A 24,803-nucleotide genomic window follows, 5' to 3' on the forward strand; every position below is an offset into this window, starting at 1 on the left:
TTTTCTTTTTTGTTCCAATGCCCCCTTTGAACCCCGAATCTCTCTATAATTTTTTTTAATTTTTTGATCTCTTGGTTTCCTTTTCTTTTATCTTGCTTTGCATGTTGATTTGTTGATGGATGTGAGGCCTCAAAAATAGGATAATAATATCCTATATTTCTATGATAATCATTCTTTGACTTGATGTTGATTCTTGTCACTGTTGGATGTATGTTGTTACTGTAGGTGCAGGCGACCGACTTCAGAGGCTGTCGGGAGTGAGGCTCGGCTGGAAGTCAAAGGCTAAATGGCGGCTGCGGCTGGCTGTTAGGGGATTAGGGTTAAAACCCTAATCTATTTAAGGTTTAAAACCCTAAGGGTGCGTTTGGTTCACGGAATATAAGATTACCAGTGGGAATGTAAGATTACCAAGGAATAGCATTACTGGGAATGTTGTATTTTGTGTTTGGTTGGCTTAGCATGAATGTAAGATTACCGTGTTTGGTTAAAGGAATAAAAGATTATTGGAATGTATATTTGACCAAATTGTCCTAATTATATATTTGTGTAATATTACAAGTTGGAAAATATTTATATATTTTCTTTAAAAAAATTAAATTCATAATATTTATATATTTTTTACAAAATTAAAAATAAAAAAAAGTTTAATGAAAGGGTAAAATTTTATTTAAACCCTTGAACTTTATATAAAATTTTAATTATAGATTTTTTTTTGTAAATCTAAAATAATTTAAGGATAAATTTGTAATTTAACATTCGTAAAATTTTTATTATTCGATGACAGAATAAATATATTTTTGAAAAAAAATAAAAATTTAAGGGCATTTTAGTCCAAAACGCCGGTAATCCAACAATACCTAAGGAAAGGGAGGTAATGACATTCCCGGTAATATACCCCAAAAAATCCACTATTGGTAATCTTACATTACCGGGAATAGGATTCCCGGGCTAACCAAACGGGGGAATGTGGATTCCATTCCCATGGGAATCCCACATTCCCCAATCCAAACACCCCCTAATATGTTTAGGGTTTAAAACCCTAATCTGATGGGTTGGTTTAGACTGGGTAGGCCTGTTGTAAACTGGTTGGGTTTCAGGTTTGGGCCTCGGGATTGGCCTGCAAAAAAACAAATTGTAAATTGTAAATAAATAATAATAATAATAATAATAATAATAATAATAAATAAATAAAAAGAAGACCCGGACAAAACCGGGTGTTTACATTGTGTATATTAATCAATATAAAAGAACAAAGTAGCAACAAGTTGGTTTTAAGTGATAAATAACTTGATATAGCTTAAGCATATTTCAAGTTTGAGACCTTATGTATGTAGAAAGTCTCCGTTGGGAGATTATCCTTTTCAAATGAAAAATGGAATACAAACATACAGTAAATTTATATATAAATTGTTTATTTTATATATTTTATTGTTGATTAGACTTAATGCTATTATCTAACAATAAAAGACCTTTGACATTTTCATTTTACATCTTATGGTTAATCGGAATTAAATATATATATATATATATATATATATATATATATATATATATATATATATTAAAATATTTTTGTTTATTATTATTATTATTATTATATTGAAAATTTAATTACCATTTATCATAAATATGATTTATATAATATGTAAATCAGTCTTACAAAATAATAATATATTAGATCTTAACCTTAATAAACCTTTGGTCTTTAGATTGTACTCCTTGCGACAATCAATCTTGTTATGATAATTGATTGTGTCATGAGTTTATAGGGTCATAAATTTTAACATTATCGAAATTCAAATTGAAAAATTCTTTAAGATTGGTGATTGAATTTTGAAAAGATAATTATTTTATTAAATTAGAATGTTGGAATTTGTATGTGATTGATTCTGATTCATTAAATTTATTAACTATCTATTTTCGAATTTTAATCGAAAATTGAAAGCATAAAGTGAACAAATGTGGACCAAATTGATAAGAAATTGAAAGATGCTATTATAAATGCATTATATAGTTTATATAATATGTGTATCATTATTATATGAAAAACACTTAAAAGCACTAAATTTTCTACCCAAAAGGAATTGAAAACCCCAAACCATAATCATTTTGTGTCAAACCTTATTTCTGTATCGAAGAACCTTAAAAGTTAGAATGAGAAATTCTAATGTTCTTTTAAAATTCCTAGTGCATGTTAGAATAAATTAGAGATTGTGAAAGTTTGTGTTTTACCCATTATTTTACCATATTTTAATTTTGATTCCCAACTAGATTTGAAAATCCTAAAACCCTAAGTTCATTTCATAGTTCATACATGTATATAAATTAAGCTTCTATTTTTATTTGTGTTTATATTTTGTATATTGACGTGTTTTTAATTAGCAAGCGAAGAAATCAGTCATTTTACAAGAAACAACCGTAATATGATAAATTTTGATATTTTATAGTTTGTCTCAATATAAAATATTTTAGGAGTCTCATTTTAAACAACACAAGATCATATTTTTTGGGGCGGCATGCTGCCTTGATAATATGAATAAAGGAGTTACGGGACCACATTTGTTAGTTCATGAAGGTGTTGGTGTTGCAAGAAATTAGAGATGAGCTGAAGTCATGTTTGCCATGATATTATTGTTCCTCAACTAAACTCATCCGGCAGTTAGACCAATTTAGTCACGCACATTGTGTAAATAGAAGAGCATCGGTTTCATTTTAAAGTCCTGTTATAGGTGGGGGACCATGGAGAAACAGCTTGCACATGCAGCAGTTGGAGGAGGAGAAACAGAAGAGCTTGCAAATGCAGAATAAGTGAAGATCGAGCTCAGCTTGGATGATGCGATAGTGGGATTCCTATGGTTATCCTTTTTGCTGCAAGTACTCTTAGTTTCATCCGCATGGTTGTTTGATTCCGAGAACACCCTAGTCACCAGATACCCAACCATTGCTTGGAGATGCAAAATCCTTAGACCATCGTCACATCAACAATATCATCGTCTTCGTGCATGAACACCAGTAGCAGTGGAAGAAAAGGTCAAACGAATCATATTTGTTGATTGACAGCCGGGAGTTGGAGGGAACACAACGTCAACTATTGTCAAGTGGAACTTTATTTGCAATTACAAGTTTCTTCTGCCAATAAAGAAGATGGAAGCCGGAATAACAGCAAGACACTTGCGGTCGCAGATAAGATTCTACTCTGTAATATTGGAGGTGGTGTTCCCTGCAACCCACCCCAAGTCTCGGCTGCCGATCCACAAACATGACTCTGTTGGCCTTTGCTGCAACTGCATGCACCAAGACTAGGATATTGATGCATTAGTATGATGATGGTCAAGGCTTTTGCATCTCCAAGCCCATGGCTAGGCATCAGTAAATATGGTTAGTAGGGTATTCTGGGAATCAAATACACATGCAAATGAAACTAAGAGTACGTCCAACAGCTAGGGTAACCCTAAATTAAATTGTAATCTGATGTATTATAGGTGCTAAATGGCTTTGTTATTAAATTGTTGTTTGGTGTTTAGCTTTCGTGATGGGGATGTCATTTTTCAATCCAGTTCGAAGTATAAACCAACCTTGTATGCTTTGTTTTTGTTAGCTTGTTTTATTTCAGACATAGGCTGGCTTTTGCTGTAATTTCATTCCTCTTTCCTAATGAATCCTTTTCTTCGATAAAGATTATTTTTTTGGCAAGGTAAATATTTTATATTATTTAAAATGATCCCAAAGAAATACATACAAGATCCACGCATTAATCAACCCAAAAAAAATAAAGACAACTCCAAAAAGAAAACCCCTTACTATTATATCATCTATTACCCCGTTAACGTTTTACTAATCAACTTCCAGTCAAGTACTGTAAAAGCATTGCAACCTGGACAAATATTAATACTAACAAAAGGCGGTAAAAAAAAACACAACGACTACTCAAACGATAAGACATCTAGATAAACCCGACATACACCGAAATTTCCATGAGATTGCAACCGGTACAATCGATCCTCTCCCAATCCCTAGCAAGCTGTCATACTATCAACCAAAAGATATATTAACCCTTACATCTCCGACAAACCATAATATGACTATGACGGATACACTGACACTCCTAAAAAATATCAACATCATACAATCTTGAAACTATCTTTGAGACGCTACAAAGAAAGAAGCAATCGCTCCATATACTAACCTTGTAGAGACTCATTTTTGTCCGGGATTATTATTATTATTATATCAATAATATTTTAATTTATATTTTTGTAGATCCAATATACAAGCCTGATATAATTACCCAACATATTCAGGCCCACGTGGAAAACCCAAACACATTAGGGTATTATCATGATCCAACATAGCCACTTAATCTCCACCGTCAGATCGAGATGGAGATCAAGGGTCCATATTACATATTACAAATTATAAATTAGGGTTTTCACCCTAGTGATCCCAATAGACGGTCGTCGCCGCCACCCAGCAGGAAAAATCGGCTACCAACCGACGCATGAGGAACACGTGCTCAACCCCTCGGTTTCTCTCAACCACGCGAGCCGCCGCCGTCGAGTGTCGAAGTTTCCATCTTCATCAAATCTTCCAAACAGTGATAAAATCACCAAATCAGTTAGAAATAAAAAAAAATCTAAAAACCCTTTAAACAATAGATTAAATCTAAAAAATCGGGACTTTGTCTAGATCAAGTGTAGGGAAATGATTTCCCTGCAAAATAGCCCACTTTTATCATCAAGGGAGGGTCATAAATCGGCCATAGAGTGATTCAAACAAGGGGGACCGAACGAAAAAAAACAGTGTAAAAGAACAGTTATTTTTGGAATCAAAAAGAAAAAAATTTCATTTTTGAAGGTATCTTGTTTTTTCCTCTTATATCAAGTAGTTGCTCCAAATATACTACCCTGTCATGATGACTTTTGAGTTGCGTGCATGTAGAATTGTCTTCTAAAGCTATAATTCAATAAAGATTCAACTGTAAAATTTCCAAAACATGTAAAAAAATTCAATTCGTTCACGATATATCAATCTCATAATCAACTTTTAAAACTTATTAAAAAGAATACGAGCTCACAGGATGCCAAAAATCACATGTCAGATCAATACAATTCCCAGTAAACTAGTACCAGCAGTCTCTCGGATTGAGCATGGCGATTTCACTATGTTGATACTCACAACCAATTCCCTGGTTTAAAGAAAAATCAAACAAGAAGATAAAAAAAATTTAGCCTAGGACCCTCTTAACACTGAATATCCAGATCCTTGACATGCAGTTCCAGAAACATAAAAATTTCAACAAAAAAACGCACAATGCGAGCTGAAAATGGGAAGGTGCGAAAGAGGAAAAGCTTACTTCTGGATAGCCCAAAAGATAAAATAAATACCTTCTTGCAAGTGAGGGGAGAGGCTAAGAAATAAATGCAATCGGTGTTGCGTTCCAGCAATTCTTCCTCCATTTTTTCTTTGTAAATAAAAAGCTGAAAGATAGAGCACTACTTGGGTTTACAATTTTACATAGCGGAAAACTGAAAAACAAAAACCAAACGAGAGTGCATGTGAGCGAAAGAGACTGAGAGGTGAAGGCGTTATTTGGGATTTCATTATATTTGATCATCAGTTGGAAAATCTTTAACCACAAGGATTAAACGAAGAAATTATTATATGCCATTTATACAAAATAATTCTAGCTTTGTTGGTAACTTTCAACAATGATACTTAGTTCATCTTAGTAGTATTTGTCAACTATGCATTTCTAACCCCATTTTGTTCTCACAAGCATTTCATCGAACATCTATGCTTCACCTGAGATGACCTGTATATAACATTACACCTTGAATCATTGATGGTCCCGATAGTTCCTTGGTCGGGTCTTCTCTCAATGGACCCTTATTCATGTCAACACCTCCACAGAATTCAAAGTTATATTAGAATTTCCCATGCATCCCCGGCTGAAAAGTTACGCTGGAAATGAGAAGAGAGAAACGAAAAAGAAAATTCGAAATCGAAAAGGAATTTGGGATTTAGAATGAAATTGAGGATTGTGTTGTAAGTTTTAAAAGTTGGGGGACCTAAATACAAGCGCCTGAAAAGTTCAGTGACCATATTGCAAACAGCGTCAAACGGCCGGTTACGTCGGGGATCATATTGCAAACGGACTAAATGTAAGAGGAATGTATTGCAAGTTTTAAAAGTTAAGGGACCTAAATGCAAGCTTCAGAAAAGTTCAGTGACCATTTCTATACTTTACCCTATTATTTATTTGAAATTTGATACTGTTGTTTTATTTTGTTTTATTTTGGTCATTGATTTATGCATTTTTATATTTCGATTTAACTAATGACTTCTTATTTTGTTACATTTTAGCCATTATTTATTTATTTATTTATTGCTAAATATTCGATTCGACCTTGTGGTGACCCGATTCGGGATATGATCTGCATTATTATGGTCCGGACTTTGCTAACACTTCTAACACTAACCGCTAATTACTAACACATAACCACTACCTTCTAAAACTAATCGCTAATTTTTATTTATTTATTTACTTATTTATTTATATATTTTATGTTCGAAATATCGTACGACCTTGCGATGACCTGCCCCGGGGTACGACTCATATTATTTACGGTCTGGGTTAAAAATTAAAATTAATATTAACTTTTATTTATATTGCACTTTTTATTTATGTTATTTAATTTTATGCACCTTTAAATTTACGTCTTTTATTTTTCTTTATTTAATTTTAGTCCTTACCCATTATTTGCTTTAATTTTTTGATCTTTCAATTTTGTCCTTTATTTTTCAACACTTTAATTTTAGTCCTTTATTTATTTCATTTTATTTCCTATTTATTCTATTTTAGTCCCATGAATATACATGTATGTTTCATTATTTTATCTGGCATTGTATCGCAAAAATATTCGACTTATGTATTATGGTTACCAAGAAAAAAGAGAAGGCATTCTTTTATAGAGAAGAAATCGATAGTATAGCATTCCTAGTAGTTGGAGTGCAATTCCCGTGGTCTATTCTCAATATATGGAATGTTATTTATTAAATAATTTGAAACAAATTAATCAATGTTCAATAAATGAATCATAACTTAATTTTTATATTCGAATTTATAATTTCCACCATTATCACAACGTATAAGTGACTAAGTACTAATTTATAGGCGTTGTGGGGGGTTTTAACCCTTCCCCACATGCAATCGACTCCCAAAACTAAAATGAATCTTTGATAAGTGCAAACCAGTTTTTTGTCTTAAAAATGATTTTTCTAAAAATTGTTTAAAAGATGTTTTAAGTGTTCGACCTACCTAACCCAAAGGTCGATGGCGACTCCAAATCAATTTGATCAAAATAAACTCCAAAATTCAATTTTCCCAAATAAGTCGTAATTTAGAATTTTCAATGAAAAATTATTCGTTCGTCAAAAAAGACGTTACAACAACTTGGAAACTCAAATAAAGTCCTAATTAAAAAATCCCAATTTTTCAAATAAAATCATAATTAATTTTTAGAAATAAGTCCTAATTCAATTTTCCTAAATAAGTCATAAATTCAAAATTTTATCGAAAACTTTACTCGTTCGTCAAAAAATGGTTATGACAGCTTGGCGGCTCCTCTAGGGACTTTAGAGAGTCAGGTTGTCAATCGCTTATATATTGTCGTTGTGGTGGAAATCATGAGTTTGAGTCTTTAGATAATTTATACCATTTATTAAAGCTTTTCGTATTTCTTTATTTCTTTGAATTATCGTACTAACGTTTTAATTTATGTTTTCAGCTTTGTCAAGGTTTTGGTCAAGTTTTTTCATTTTCCTTTTGAGTCAATGGTTTTTATGTTTCTCCTCACACACATCACAAGCATTCACATGACATAAGCTCTATCCCGAGCTTCGTCCCATGTAAGTAGGGGTGAACGCTTTACTCTCGTAAGCATTTATTCTTTGTATGAGTTATAACAAATTACCCCTGGGGTACACATACCTTATACCTTCGTAGGAATTTATTCCTCATATGGGTATAAGGAAGTGAACCCCCTCGAATTGAACTCGATTCGTTTAAGCCTATAATGGGTGAGGATTGAGGGCTTGATAGCTCAAGGGGCACCAACAACAAGGACAATTTGAGTACATTCTCCTGTTAGAGCCGAAACCATGCATGTAGTGAACCTTAGAAAGATCACCCTAGGTATAGCCACATCGAACCTCTGTCCGTAATAAGGTGTCAAAATAGGTGTACACGAAGGAGTAACGACTCTAAACCTTTACCTTTTGCTTTAAGTTCGTATAATATATTTATTATTTTCGAGTAAAAGCATGTGAACTAGAGATACCATGTGGTTATGATAAATTTCTTGAAATAAAAGCATGCTCGGGTAGATACCATGATGGGGTAGGTGTTATATTCATCTTTGAATAACATTTTTATCTATATCGATTATCGTACATGTACAAACTCATTTCTTTTTGTGTGTGTCATTTTTCATCCTTTTTGCAATACATTTCATCAACATAACATAATGCAAAAATGTTGATCAGCAAGGGAATATTTAAGCGAAAATTTTCACAAGGAGAGATAAAAGTTTTCAATCAAGCTGTCATGTACACAGACATGCACCGAGGGCTAAAAGAAGTTCAGAGAGTACATGAAGGAAAATTGCTTGAAGATCATGCAACATTCGAGACTGGAAAGATGATCCATTGATCCAAGAAGTAATCCAGTAGTAGAATCTTATCTACGATCATTCCAGTGCTAATCACTGAGGAGTGACGCGTGATTTCAGCACTATAGGGGCATTAACCAAGATAGGTTATAGAGCGCTTGAGGGGCATAATTTTCAAGGATGAAGCTCTGAGATGAAGCATTGACCCATTTCAAACCCATCGTCTAAGCAAAAACATGTCTGTAAAATGGACTATCTTGTGATGTGAAGACTTTTTATCTCTGATGAATATTATTCTATGGTATTCATCGTTGGGATCAACACTTTTTGCATATGCATTTTCATATTTACATTTTGCACTACATTTATTTAAGCTTTTTCACATGCATCATTCATGAAAACATGGAATTAATTTGTGGTCCTAATTATGGGGCAATATGGAAGTAAAATTCAAAAAATTGAAGGAATAACTGCAAGAGAATTTACTGAGAATGCAACGAGATTGGGAAGCTAAATTAGAGCAATTACAAAAAGCTACCATAGACCATATCTTGCAAACTCAATCCATAATGGTGATCAGATTATTAAGAAATTAGATGGGATCATTCAGGAAAAAGGTAAAGAGCATGCTTTTTCATCCACGGAAACCTCTAAGTGTGTGATGGCACATGCTAATCCACGTAAGAAGTTCAGGGCATTCCACTGAAAATTGCGGGGCATTGAAGCGAAAGGTCCAGAATTTGATTAATTTAGATGCATGGACATTTGAAGAATGATGAGGCATTTGATCGAGAAGTCGTTGCATCTACCATGAAGCTTTCTTGCACCTGCATTAAGAGCATTTTTTTGTTTGAACTCGTTTTTGTTCTTTCTTTAATATTTGCCTAAATGTTTTTTAAAATCTTTTAATAATTGAACTTATGATACCTTCTAAGATTGAACATTTGTAAATAAGAACCCTAATCTTACTCTAAAAGATATACCAGAATACATACTCTTCTCTTGTAGGGACTAAGTTAGCTTTCTCTTCGTATGAAGAGATAGTTAAGGGCTTGACATTCAAGTATGTAAGGATGTGAACAAAATGGGGCATCTTGCACATGAGATTGCAAAGCTGACTAGTTTCTACTTCTGTTGATGTCGTTCAATGATGATCATGGTCTTCACAAATGGAATAGTTAAGTAGGTGAATCTAGTTTAGGTCAGTTGCTTGGAAATTGAACTCTAAGGATGAGATTTTCCGACTTTCAACAACACTTGGACTATAACAGGTTCTTCTTGACAAGCTTAAGAAATTGAATTTGTATACCCATAATGTAATTATATATGTATACAATAAAGCTTGAGCTATCCCTCTAGAGAAATTGGTTAAACACCCCAACTTTATGGATAAATTCAGCTAGCCAAATAAAGGCAATTATAAAATATATATGAACAATAAAGCTGAATTCGGCTAGTCAAACAATGGAAAATTAAATCGAATTTACTAAATAAGGAGTTTCGATGAAGATGGACTAAGGGAGTTGAGAAACACCTGTAATAGTCAATTTAACACGAGAACTCAGAAATTTCATTTTTTAGATCGATATTTTTTGTACTGCCTTTGTTAGAGGAGTCTACGAAGCTTGAACAAATGGAATATTTCAGAGAACTGAAATAGAAGTATTCTAAAAGGTGCAACAATTGATTATGCTAGTTGCGACATTTTGTTTGCACCCAATTAAATGTCAATCCAGAAATGAGGTGCATGTATAACGTTCCAAAGAGCAGGGACAAGAATAAGGACTTGACGGCTGAAACCATAGAAAATAGGAAGCCATCCTGAAACCAATCCCTAATCCTAACACTTGTCAAAGAGCTATAAGTTTGAAGGATTAAGAGAGTAATTAATTATTTGATATCTAATGGATTAATGTTTTATGAATTGTCTCAATTGTTAAACCTAAAAAAGGATAATTTTTTCAAAATTTTTTATTAAACATTTTTTCAAAATTCTTTTAATTGATATTTTTTTCCAATTTTGAAAAAAGAAGAAGAAAAAAACATTTTCAAACAAGACAATCTCTCTATAGTAGATCTTGGTAGTTGACACGTATCTCCAAACACAAAGCTCAAGCTTAGAATCAATATTGGAGCAATAAATGATAAATAAAGACCATATAGGAATACAAGATCATTGAATTGAGCAAACATTTATTTTCAATGAGGCAGAAAGATGTAAACACTAAAAATGGTGAAGCAGAGACAATGGATCTTACTATATATGATTGTTTTGTCCATCATCACAACATACAATTGCATTATTCTGGAAATTTAACGCGCATCAATGATGATAGAAGCCATGAGAAAAGATGAATGTGTCACGTACCAGTAATTATGGTACTGGACCAATGATTCGATCATATGGGGTTTCTAAATTACAATTTCACTCAAGTGGAAGGTCGTGTTCTGCATGTGCCAAAGTTAAAAGAAAAAAAGTTCTCTTGCCACAAAATGGGCAATGGAATTTTAACAGCAAGAAATTAGTGGAACCAATTAAACAATGAATTATCGTTAACTTCTCAACACAATGTAATACAAATAGCCCCATTCAGGATTCAATTCAGATAGACCATCTATTCAAGGTGAGCCAAGAGCCCAATTAGAGCAAACACTACTATCATGTTGAAAGAATTTGAAAAAATGATTAAAGAAACCCAACCTGAACTTCTTGGAGCTTCATAGTTCATTTTTTGTCATTTGCCTGACAAAGTTTTGATTTTTTAATCAATGGAAGAGTTAAAAATCCTACAGAGTTCGGTATAGTGGCATGGGGAATTGAATTCAATGTTAGCAATTGAACAAACACCTTCAGTTTCGATTTCGATTGCCTATAAGGCTCGAACCATTATTCTTGGCATGTATATGTCTCATGGCTCTCCTGGACAGTCTGATGTCCCATGGATTACTGCGATGGCTAGCTCTAGATAGTGGCTATTGATTCTTCGTCATATGATAGAAGCACGTACATAGTCTCCAAAGCTTGAAATGATGGACACTCTTTTCAAAGCAAGAATAAAGCTCTATTGGATTTCTACATAAGTTTATACATGGGAAGCCAAGTTTATCAGGGGTAAAAATTTGCTGGGGCAAGAAGAAATTGACACGAGTCAAGTTTATAAAAGTACACTCTGGTAGAAAATGCATACAACCGAATCAGGGATATAATAGAGACTACTCATGGAACCATTCACATTATAGATCAAGAAAACATGCATCAACATAAACATACACATCACATGAATGTGCACATTTAAGTCATACATTCATCATCGTATTGAATAAAAAAGGTTTTCCCTTCACATAAAGAAGCCTTTATAATTGATTTTGAGAAACTAATTTCATATTTCTCAAGATTGTTCATCTAAGAGCATCGATCTAGTCTTTCTTAAAACTGTTTTTTCCTGAAATCCTTATTTCATTTTTCTTAAAAGACATTTTTCTCCTCTCACGAGGACATCATCTAATTTTCTTTTCTCAAGATCATTTTCTCCTATCATAAGGACAAATTCAAAAGGTAATTCTTATCAAAATAATATCAAATCAAATACATGAATTAAACTTCACCTTGAGATCCATAAAAACATTCCAGATAATCATTTATAAATGCATTATTTTTTATATTGATCTTTTAGGAAATAAAAGTTTAGTCATGACTAGACTTCCTCAACATGAAGGAACAGTGTCATCCAAAGATTTGACATCCTGAAGTGAACGATCAGATCTTCTAAAGAAACATTCCTCAATATGCAGGAGTAGACAGTCTGTCACCTTTGAGATTGTTTCTCTCCAAACAAATTTCATCTCACTTTAGACAATTTTCCCTCGAAACACAAATTTTGAAATTGTTTCACTTGAAACAAAATTTATCTCACTTGAGATTGATATTTTAAAAAAAATCGTCTCGCTTGAGATAGTTTTCCCTTAAAACACAAATTTTGAAATCGTTTCACTTGAAACAAAATTGATCTCACTTGAGATTGTTTTCATAAAACCAAATTTTATCTCGCTTGAGATAATTTTCCTTCGAAACACAAATTTTGAAATTATTTCACTCGAAACAAAATTTTATCTCACCTGAGATAACTTCTTTAGAAACAAATTTCTTTCAACTCATTTGATTTCACTCAAATGTTGAATATTTGATAGGAATTCAAAGTTAGCAAATACTTCATTTCACAATTCCATGTTGAAGAATAAAATTCCATTTCAAGTCAGTCATTGACATCTATGACTAGATCTCCTCAACGAGAATGAGCAATGACATCATTAGATTTCACACCGAGCAACGATTAGCTCTTCTCATCTTGAAAGAGCAATGTCGTTTTCAAAGTGTAATCCTCAGACAATCAGACTTCCTCAATGCGAAGGAACCGTGTTGTCTCCAAATTATCCAAAAATGAATAGTTTTCCTCACCAAGAAGGAATAATGTTGTGCACCGACCATATCTCCTCAACACGAAGGAGCAGTGTCATCCTCAAACAATCAGATTTCCTCAACGTGAATGAACCGTGTTATATCCAAATTATCCAAAAATGGATATACGTCTGCAACACGAAGGAACAATGTCGTCCACTGATCAGATCTCCTCAACGCGAAGAAGAAATGTCATCCTCAGACAATCAGACTTCCTAAACGTGAAGGAACCGTGTTGTCTCCAAATTATCACCAAATACGGATAGACGACCTCAGCACGAAGGAACAATGTCGTCCACTGACCAGATCTCCTCAACACGAAGGATCAGTGTCATCCTCAGACAATCAAAATTCCTAAATGCGAAGGAACTGTGTTGTCTCTAAATTATCTCCAAATACGACTAGATGTCCTCAACACGAAGGAAAAATGTAACCAACTAGATCTCCTTCAATACGAAGGAACCGTGTTATCTCCAAATTATCTCCAAATACTGCTAGATGTCCTCAACACGAAGGAAAAATGTCTTCCACTGACCATATCTCCTCAACGCGAAGGAGCACTATCATCCTTAGATAACCATACTTCCTCAACACGAAGGAACTATGTTATCTCTAAATTACCCAAATACTTTTAGAACATCTTAAACAATATATCATCTCCATATTGACCCGATTTCCTCAATGAGAAGGAACAACATCATATGAAAGCGACCAAGACTCTTCAACATGGATGAGTAGTGTCGTTTTCAACACCATATTATCTCTATATTGACTCGACTTTCTCAATGAGAAGGAAAAATGTCATATGAAACGACCAAGAACACTTCAACATGGGTGAGCAGTGTTATTTTCAACACCATATTATCTCTGGATTGACCCGATTTCCTCAACGAGAATGAACAATATCATATAAAAGCGGCCAGAACTTTTCAACATGGATGAGCAGTGTCACTTGAACAACAAATTATCTCCAAATTGATCGATTTCCTCAACGAGAAGGAATAGTGTCATCTTCAAAAGTGTCTAGATATCTTAAATGTGGATGATTAGCGTCGTCTTTAAAATCAAATTTCAAAGCGAAAGAAAGAATATAACAAAAGCTCGTTGTCTTGTCATTTTTGCCCTATTCTTGTATTAACAAGAATAGGCAAAGAGGGCAGCTTTAGACACTCGTTTTTTATCGGGATTATTATTATTATTATTATTATTATTATTATTATTATTATATTAATAATATTTTAATTTATATTTTTGTAGATCTAATATATAAGCTCGATACAATTACCCAACAGATTCAGGCCCACGTGGAAAACCCAAACATATTAGGGTTTCATCATGATCCAACATAGCCACTTAATCTCTACCATTAGATCGAGATAGAGATCAAGGTCCAGATTACATATTACAAATTACAAATTAGAGTTTACACCCTAGTGATTCCATTAGCCGGCGGAGGCTACCACCCAGCAGGAAAAATTAACCAACGACCAACGCGTGAGGAACACGCGCTCAACCCCTCGATTCCCCTCAACCACGCGAGCTGCCGCCACCGAGTCCCGAAGATGCCATCGTCATCAAATCCTCCAAATATTGATAAAATTACCAAATCAGTCAGAAAAAAAAATCTAAAAACCCTTTAAACAATAGATTAAATCCCGAAAAATTGGGACTTTGTCCATATCAAGTGTAGGGAAATGATTTCCCTGCAAAATAGCCCAATGTTTTCATCAAGGGAGGACTATAAATCGGGAATAGAATGATTCGAACAAAGGGGGACCGAAACAAAAAAGCAGTGTAAAAGAACAATTTTTTGGAATCAAAAAGAAAAAAATTAGCTTTTTGAAGGTATCTTGTTTCTTCCTCTTTGTTTTCCTAGCATGCATGTATTCTAATATAGATATAAAAATGAAAATAAGGAAATAAGGAAATAAAAAGAGGAGAGAATGAACCTGTTCACCTATCGCGTTTGGGGTTGTTGTCATCGATAAGGAGTTTTAGAGAGTCGTTTACTCTAGTCCTAGGTCACCGATGAGTCAGGGTGGCGTCAATAGTCTTAATGATCGATATTGGAGTGGTTAATTCTCAATGGAGTGATATAGAATGAAAAAGAGCTAGTTGGGGTCTCGGTTTCGATTGTGATTTGGTTGACTTGGTTCCCTGGTTGGTTTGGGGTGGCCAGTTGGAGCGAATAACCACTGATATACGTTGTGCGGGACTTCATACGCCTTGGATCTTTGGAGGGTCGGTTGCCGCATGCATTGTCAGGGGGAAGAAGGGGTTGAAATATTTTTGTTTTAGGGTTAGTTCATGGGTAGAATGAAGAAAAAGGGGGAAATTAGACTTATTTTGGAATTTTGGGCAAATCACGCTAAGGTCCCTAGACCTTCAGCTTGTTTTTGCGTTTCAGTCAGTGTATCATGGGTTAATTACCCCCAGGTCCCCGAAACTTAGACCCTTTTAGGTCATGGTCACTATATTAGGGCCTAATAGTTTGTTTGGTCTTAGTTTTTTTAGTTTGTTTAGCATTTTAGCCATCTATTTTAGGGCAAAATCACCCATTAGTCCTCCTACCTTTTCCGTTTATTTACAAATTGGTCACATGATCTTCTTCTTTTATTTATTTTGATTTTGTCTCACTCTTTCATTTTATTTTAATTTAGTTATCGTTTTCGCCATATTATTTATTTGAAATCTGCTACTGTTATTTTATTTTGTTTTATTTTTGTCACTGATTTTTGCATTTTTATTCAATTTAACTAATGACTTCTTATTTTGTTACATTTTAGCCATTATTTATTTATTTATTTATTGTTAAATATTCGATTCAACCTTGCTGTGACCCGATCCGGGGTATGATCCGTATTGTTATGGTTTGAACTCTACTAACACTTTATTCTATTTATTCTATTTTGTTGCATTTTAACTAATGACTTCTTATTTTGTTACATTTTAGCCCTTACCCTTTATTTGTTTTATTTTTTGATCTTTCATTTATTTCCTTTATTTTTCTATACTTTAATTATTGTATTTTATTTCCTATTTATTCTATTTTAGTCCCATGAATATACATGTATGTTTCATTATTTTATCAGACATTGAATCGCACGAATATTCGGCTTATGTATTATGGTTACCATGAATAAAGAGAGGGCATTCTTTTATAGAGAAGAAATCGATGGTATAGCATTCCTAGTAGTTGGAGTGCAAACCTTGTGGTCTCTTCTCAAAATATGGAATGTTCTTTATTAAATAATTTGAAACAAATTAGTCAATGTTCAATAAAAGGATAATAATTTAATTTTTATATTCGAATTTATAATTTCCACCATTACGACAACATATAAGCGACTAAGTACCAATTTTTGGGCATTGTGGGGGTGCTAACCCTTCCCCACGCGTAATCGACTCCTGAACCTAAAATGAATATTTGATAAGCGCAGACCAGTTTTTTGTCTTAACAATGATTTTTCTTAAAATTGTTTAAAAGACGTTTTAGGTGTTCGACCTACCTAACCAAAGGTCGATGACAACTCCAAATCAATTTAATCAAAATAAACACCAAAATTCATTTTTCCCCAAATAAGTCATAATTTAGGACTTTCATCGAAAAATTATTCATTCGTCAAAAAAGAAGTTACTACAGTTTGGCGACTCAAATAAAGTCTCAATTTAAAAATCTCAAATTTTCAAATAAAGTCATAATTAATTTTTAGAAATAAGTCTCAATTCAATTTTTCCCAAATAAATCGTAAATTCGAGGTTTTTATTGAAAACTTTACTCGTTCGTCAAAAAATGGTTATGACAAACCCTATATCCTAATAACCGTCTAATTGCAAAGCTGCGTTACTAGTAGTTTTGCCAAACTTATTATACATGGAAAACAAAGCTCAAAAACAAAAGAGCGAAGGACATCAAGCTACAAATCTCAAACATAAACTTACATAACAAATATAAAAAATGTTATAAAAATGAGAAATTAAATATATTTCTTTATCTTTGTAAATTATATAGCATCCTTTTTTTAAGTTCTATTTCTATTTTAAATTAAGAATTCATTAATCTTGTATTTGTAAAATAAATAAAGGAATTATAGGACTTGCAAGCTTGAGGCCAAATAATTAAGGATGGCTTCCAGTCATATTTGAGTTGGCTTGTGATGATATTATTGTTCGTTTTATCTTACCAAACTCTTTTTTTTGTCCTCTTAATTCTTAGGGTTCTGGTCTTTATTGATCCGGATCAACTCACGTCGCACACCTAACTTTAATAGGTGAGTCTCCCAATAAAAATTTTCTGGATACTGTAGACACCTCATTTTTCCACCATTTCCCACTACCCCAATTGTGAGCACCATATTTTTAAAACCTGTGCTCCACTTTCCAAATCGCTGCACCCAACAACCCATACCCCACGTGAAGCACAAACCCCACCACTATCCCATTCATTTTTATTTTCAAATCCCACACAAAAATCCACTTAAACCACTAAATATTATATCCTACCATTACCAAACTTAATCCACTAAAATCCCACTCAAACACCATTATTTGGGCACTAGTGGAAGAGCCAATATGGAGGAACAAAAAAATATGTTATATCAGGGGAGCAAAACGTGGGAGGTCGGAGAATCACCAGGGGAGCCAAAGAGAGGGGAGAGAGAAAAGGAAAAAAGGCTTCAGTGATTCTGTCGAATTCTCGTCGTTGATCGGAATCTCCGATCACCATTCCGAACGGTCAAAAGTTGCGCAAGACCATCACGAACAACATACTGAAAATTCAGGACGATCAGACGATGGACGGCGGTGGATCGGAGAAAATAAGTTGAACGGTTTTTGGCCTCTTGCCTGCGATCGGGATCTCCGATTAACATTCCAAATGGTCCGAACGGTCAAAAGTTGCGCGAGACCATCACGAACAACATACTGAAAATTCAGGACGATCAGATGGTGGACGACGGCAGATCGGAGAAAATAATTCGAACGGTTTTTAGCCTTTTGCCGGCGATCAGGATCTCCGATCAATGTTCAAACAGTGAAAAGTTGTGTAATGTAAACACGAATAGCATACTGAAATTTCATGACGATCGGACGGTAGACGGTGGTGAATCGGAGAAAACAAATCCAGACGATATTTGGCCTCTCGCCGGTGATCGGAACCCCCGATCAATATTCCGAACGGTCAAAAGTTGTGTGATGTCAACACGAACAGCATACTGAAATTTCAGGACAATCGGACGGTGGCACGGCAGTGCAGTAACATGATGGCCGGTGAATCATTTATGACACATGTTATGTATTTTTGGTATAATTTATACTTAATCCCTGAACTTTTATGTGTGTTTTTCATTCCAACATATGAATATATATGTTTTCTTGATTTTAACACTATAGTTTCTGTTATTTTATTTTAGTCATTAATTTATGTTATTTTTGTTTGTGTATGCATTTGGCGTGTAATTTTGATTAATTGGTGTTCTATCCTTTAAATTTAATTTGTTGTGTTTTGATTTGGTCTTTGTATTGCATGTTTATTTAATTTTAGTCACAAATGTTGATTATTTTGTTTTTGTCATTTAGACATTAGAGTTCTATGTTTTTACATGTTTCTTTTTAGGTCCTAAAGGTTGATTTATTTCTTCATACATTTGACCATTTAATATCTGCATGTATACTTTAATTCTTACTTTGTTTGTATTTAAAAATAGTAATATTTTATTTAATATGGTTTAATCCTTAAATATAGTTATTTCGTGAAATTTGTATTTTGAAGTTAATATGTTTTTTTAAGTCACTTTCGTACATTATATATTAATATATATATATATATATATATATAAGTTATAAGGTATATAATTTGTGGTGTTTAAATATTTTTACATAACATCTTTTTTGCATAATTTGCATGATAGCCTCATGAGCATTACTTGACTTGAATTGAAATAAATTGACTAAGGGTAATATTCGAGCATTTTAATATTGTCGTAAAGTGACTGTCTTAACGTATAAGAAAGTTACTTTCGATAATTTTAAAATGAAAGTCTATCCTATAAATGACACCAATCAAAACATATTGATTTTTTAAAATTTAAGGACTGAGGGAAAGATCGTATTCTTTTAATTAAATTCATCGAGAAAAGACAGTTAGATCGAATCTATGGTCTCGTCTCTTGATATTTAATTAATTGAATACCCTTATTCTCATTAAATATTGGTAAATTAATAATTAATCAATTGCTTGATAGTTTTTTTTACTTTTGCATGTGTTTTTAAAAGGTTTTCAAAATAATAATGTTCGATCATAAATAATTAAATATTATTATTTTATCTCTAAAAATTATTTTGGGTGTTATTATTTTGAAATTTAGAATGAAATTTTAATATTTTTTATTTCGATTGGAGTAAGAATCGATTGCTTCTGATAGATCATTTCTTCTCGATAAGAAATAATTAAATATTATTATTCTTTCATCCAAAATTTCGAAAAATATTATTTTAGGGGATCATAAATCAAATTAATTTTGAACTTGTACATTTTATTGCAAAGACAATTAATTAATCGACTAGGTACCTATTTAGGGCACTGTGGGGGTGCTAATCCTTCCCCACGTGTAACAGACTCCCGAACTCATTTTCTGGTAACGCAAACCTAAATTTATTGTTTTAATTAAAATTAATTTTTATTTAAAATGACAAAACGTTTTTGGGTGCCCAATCACACCTTAATTAAAGATTGGTGGCGACTCCTCGAACCGTATTTTTATCATAAAGTAATTTCCAAATTTTCGAAACGAGAGGTTTTTTTAATCACATTCACTTTTAATTTAAATTTAATCTGAAGAATTAAAAATTGGTGTGGTTTCCAAAATCTCACCCGGAAAAAAACCGTTTCGATAGATACACAATGACTTGAACCAACCCGTTGATTTACCAAACTCATCTTTGGTTAGACCAATTTGGTGGCGCACATTGTGTAAATAAGTTAGGTATGACTAGATGACAAGAAAACAAGTAATTGAATGACTAGAAATGTGAATTTAGGTAGTCTTTTTTAATGATTTGGTGACAAAAAAGAAGGATTGAAATTGGACTTGGATTGCCTCGTCGAATAGCAATTAGAGACACCATCCATATGCACGCCGGCTTTAGCCATCAATAATTGTCTAATCTACTTCTTGCATGGTCTTTTAGGGCATATCTTCCTCTTTTGTAGCTGGTATCGATTCCTCAGCTGCCGAATATGTTCTGATGACCGAATTCCATTATAGTGGCAATAATTTATTAATAAATAATAATTTAGAGATAAAGTACACAAATGGTTCCTCAACTATAAGACGTTGCTTAATTTGTCGAGTCTCAGACTATTAAAAATTATAAAATAGTCATCCGAATATTTATATCTTCCAAATTCGTCTTTTTTCGTTAAAAACTTGATGGCAGTCTAAGATATACAATAACTTGCTGACTGTGATATAATAAAATATGATCCAAAAATCTCAAATGACTATCATATCTCACTCAACATATTAACTTCCAGCTCAGACTGTTATCACTTTTTTAACGGAAAAAGGACAAGTTTAGAATATATAAATAGTCAGGTGATCATTTTGTAACTTTTAATTGTAGATAGACACAACAAAACAATGTTATATAGTCAAATGATCATTTTGTAACTTTTAATTAACAAAACAATAGATTACAGAATCATTTATATACTTTATCCTAATTTAGATACTAATAATCCGTATCAATTAAGTGGCGCGCATTGTGTAAATAAGCTATGCGTGCTACGATCCACCACCACTGATCTTGTCTCGGGCCCTACGCTAAGGAATCGTATATAAGAGTCGATTTTTTTTTTTTTATATAGAATCATGATAGTTTTAATATCTATTTTATTATTTAACATTTTAAAAAATGATCGGTTTTTTATCATGCTAATTCTCATTCGTGAATCATCGTTAATAGTAAGTTAGCATTTAATTAATTGTTAATTCAAACTCTACACAATTCTCACCGTTCATTAAAATATAATATATATAACACGTTTCTTCCTTTAGTTAGTGGTGATGGACACTAAAACAATTCGATTCATTTTCAATCCCTTCTTCTTTAAGAAACCGGCATTGATTTTGTTCATATATTAAGGGAGCAGGAAGAAACACTTGGGTGCAGCATAAAAATCCTGTTGCAGGTGAGGGGCATGGACAAAGGTGGAGAAGTAGAAGAGCTTTCACACGCAGCAGCAGCAGCTGAAGTGAAGTTGCAGCTCAGTGTGGATGATGTGATAGACAGATACGTGGGATCCCTGGGGTTATCCCAGCTGCTGCACGTGTTATTAGTGTCATTTGCATGGGTATTTGATTCCCAAAACACCCTAGTCACCATCTTTACTGATGCCCAGCCAACTGCTTGGAGATGCAAGAGCCTTGACCATCACCACACTAATGCATCAGTATCCTCGTCTTGCTGCATCAACAACGCTAGCGGTGGCGGCAAAGGCCGACCGAGTCATGTTTGCGGATTGGCAGCCGGGACTTGGGAGTGGGTTGGAGGGACTACCACGTCCACTATTGCCGAGTGGAATCTTATCTGCGACCGCAAGTTTCTTGCTGCTATTCCGGCTTCTCTCTTCTTCATTGGCACAATTTTCGGTATGGACTATTCGAATTGTATAGTACTGTTTAAACTTCAAAAATGTTTTAACTAAATCTTTAAAATATAAGCATAATATAAACTATACTCCTTTATCAATTTAAACATTTAAAGTAGTTTAATTTTGATGTTAAATATATTTAAAATATGTGGATTAACTTATAAATATGTATACGCAGTGGTAACGTGAGGGACAAGTAGTGCCCTTGGGCCTAAAAATGAGAAATGTTTTATTTGGTGCCTTAAACAACGGTGATATTATAATATAGTCCTATATTAATATTATACTTCCCCCCTCCACCCCCAACACACACCCTACACACAATTTTAAAAATCAATTTTGATCTATGAAAGTATGACTTTGTTCTTATGTGTACCTACTGAATGATAGCTTCGAACCAACTTATTAAAAGAAAGTGTCGATAAAATCTAAAAGAATTAGTTTTATTTGTCAGATTCTTTTTATTCACACAATACGTATTCAGGTATTTTAAATAAACTTCACCTTAAATTTGGATGGACATTTAACGTCCAAACTAATGGCTAGATTTATAAATTAATAAGACTTCGATAACTCAATTAAAATGTTTTAAAATTTTAAGATGAATTTAAAAATTAAATCATAGTTCGAGGATATATGATATAATTGAATCATTGAATATGTGAGTGTGGGTGTCCATGGTTGGGCCAAGGCTAAAAAGTGTCAAGTATAAACCTAAACTCGACCACCCAAAGTATCAATTTTTTATAATCATAACTCTTTCTATGCATGAAAAATTATATTGTTACTTGAAAGTTAAAACTATAACTCAATGAAAGGAAACTAGTTATTGATCATTTATTGTTTCCCTTTTCATAGGATGTGCTTTCTTCGGTCGGCTGGCGGACGGATGGTTAGGTAGAAAGAAAACATTATTGGTGGCATGCATCTTAACCTCCACCACAACTTTCATGACCTCTTTTTCGCCAAACATTTGGATATATGCACTTCTCCGATTCACAAACGGGTTTTCCCGTTCTGGAGCCGGTATATGTTGTCTTGTCCTTTCGACAGAAGTCGTCGGCCGTAAATGGCGAGGCCAAGTAGGCCAATACGGTTTCTTTTTCTTCACTGCTGGCTTCCTATCTCTCCCATTCATTGCCTATCCTACAAGAGCCCATTGGAGGTATATGTATAGGATTATATCCCTTCCCCCTCTTGTCTATACATTTTTCTTAGTCTTGTTGGTATCAGAGTCACCTCGTTGGCTCCTTGTACGAGGGAGAAACAAAGAAGCACTCAACGTATTACGAAAGTTAGCGCGAGGAAAAGAATTACCCAACAATATAGAGCTTATACTTGCATCTTCAGCAACAACAAGCATAGGCGTTGAAGGTGATATAAATGAAAGCATATGGACCACGAAATGGGCCGCTAGGAGGATGATTACTATAATGGCATGTGCTTTGGGGGTTGGATTTGTGTACTATGGTATCCAACTAAACGCCCAAAACCTCAACTTCAATTTCTATGTCACTGTTATAATTAATGCCCTGATGGATATTCCTGCTGTTCTAATCGGTGGCGTGTTATTGGGCTTCATGAACCGACGTCTCCTTTTATTGTTGTCCGCGGTTTTAGCCGGCATTTCGTGTCTTCTTTGCATCATATTCTCCACCGCATCGAAAGGCAAAGCAAAGGTTGATGATGGGTCCAAAAGTACAAGCAGTTGGCCTCAACTGATAATCGAATCTATTGGTTTTATGGCCTCTTCTATTGCGTTTAATGTCTTGTATGTTTATTGTGTGGAGCTTTTCCCCACCAATGTAAGGAATTTCGCAGTGTCGCTATTGCAGCAATCGTTGATGCTAGGCGCTTCGTTATCACCTTTGTTGGTGGTCGTTGGTCGTCTGAGTCCATCTCTCTCGTTTGCTATATTTGGGGCTCTTTCAATCGTGAGCGGAGCGTTAAGTACATGGCTTCCTGAGACTAGGAATGCTCCTCTTTATGAAACGTTAAAGCAACAAGAAGATGAAGAGAAACTTCGTCGACTACCACCCGATTCGTGGCTCACTGTAACCTAATTTTAGAGCTTTGAAATAAGACAACCATGGTGTCTCTTAAACATTATGCATTTAAATCCGTATAAAAGAATGAATCAATGCAAACTTTAAGCTACCATGTGTCTTCATTTATGTTGTGGAGCAGAGTCAGAGACCATTACAAAGCTCCAGAAACCAAACAACCAAATTCAATATTCTGATGTCCATACCTTTTTAATTTTCTTATTTTTTTTTTTTAAATTTTCACTTTCACAGCATAGACGAACAAACAACATAAAGCGATCTTAAAGTCAAGTTTTCATACCACTAATAGCCTGAAGTGACAATGGAAATGGATCTTTGCTTTCTTGAAAAACTATAAATATATTAATGTACAATAATTGAATTTTTTTATTCCTGTTGATAATAATTAAAAATGATAAAAAATGCATTATCAACATTGATTTTTCCCTACCAATCGAATCTATAGTGCAACACCTTAAATAGCCTGAGTAACACTTAGATCAAAACAAGAACATATGTTAGAATGTATGTGCATGCATGAAAGTTTGATGATCAAAACTGGAGATTTTTTATTCGTTTTTAAAACAGAAAAAGAGGTTAGCTAATTAGGTTAATGAGACTTTATTGACATATATAAACTTTTTAGGTTTTATTCATTTGTGTCTTCAATTAGGATCTTTTAGATTATTAATTAATGTATTATTATTATTATTTTAATATTTAATTCGTCCTTTACTAGGGGAGAGAGATAGAGAGACATACGTAGAAGAGTTACTCCAACGATTAGAAGAGTAGCATCAGCCATTAACATTTTCCACCATTGATCTCTGCTTCACTGAACTGTTTTAATTTATGACTGCACCAAAACACTCTTCGTCTTCTTTCTCCTGATCCATCTGTCATGTATACATATATACCTATTTTGAATAAACTATCAAATTAATAATTAACCCCATACATACATACATAGTGTATATATA

At 33.6% G+C, this 24,803-nt stretch overlaps 1 protein-coding gene across 1 annotated transcript; it reads left to right on the top strand.

The window, feature by feature from the left end:
* Positions 1-21,205: 21,205 nt before the first annotated feature.
* LOC120114894 (organic cation/carnitine transporter 1-like) lies at positions 21,206-24,018 on the top strand. The gene is made up of 2 exons (XM_039135671.1): positions 21,206-21,776; positions 22,637-24,018. The coding sequence occupies exons 1-2, from the start codon at positions 21,326-21,328 to the stop codon at positions 23,839-23,841; spliced, it is 1,656 nt and encodes a 551-aa protein (XP_038991602.1). The 5' UTR covers positions 21,206-21,325; the 3' UTR covers positions 23,842-24,018.
* The last annotated feature ends 785 nt before the right edge of the window (positions 24,019-24,803 follow it).

Source organism: Hibiscus syriacus, unplaced genomic scaffold (genome assembly GCF_006381635.1).
Source record: "Hibiscus syriacus cultivar Baekdansim isolate YM2019G1 unplaced genomic scaffold, ASM638163v2 tig00110253_pilon, whole genome shotgun sequence".
Classification (NCBI taxonomy): domain Eukaryota; kingdom Viridiplantae; phylum Streptophyta; class Magnoliopsida; order Malvales; family Malvaceae; genus Hibiscus; species Hibiscus syriacus.

Bases quoted from the DNA above. Each gene is read 5' to 3' on its own strand.
- LOC120114894 (XM_039135671.1), top strand. From the start codon at position 21,326: ATGGACAAAGGTGGAGAAGTAGAAGAGCTTTCACACGCAGCAGCAGCA. The intron at 21,777-22,636 runs GTATGGACTATT...CCCTTTTCATAG, and splicing joins CTTCATTGGCACAATTTTCG to GATGTGCTTTCTTCGGTCGG.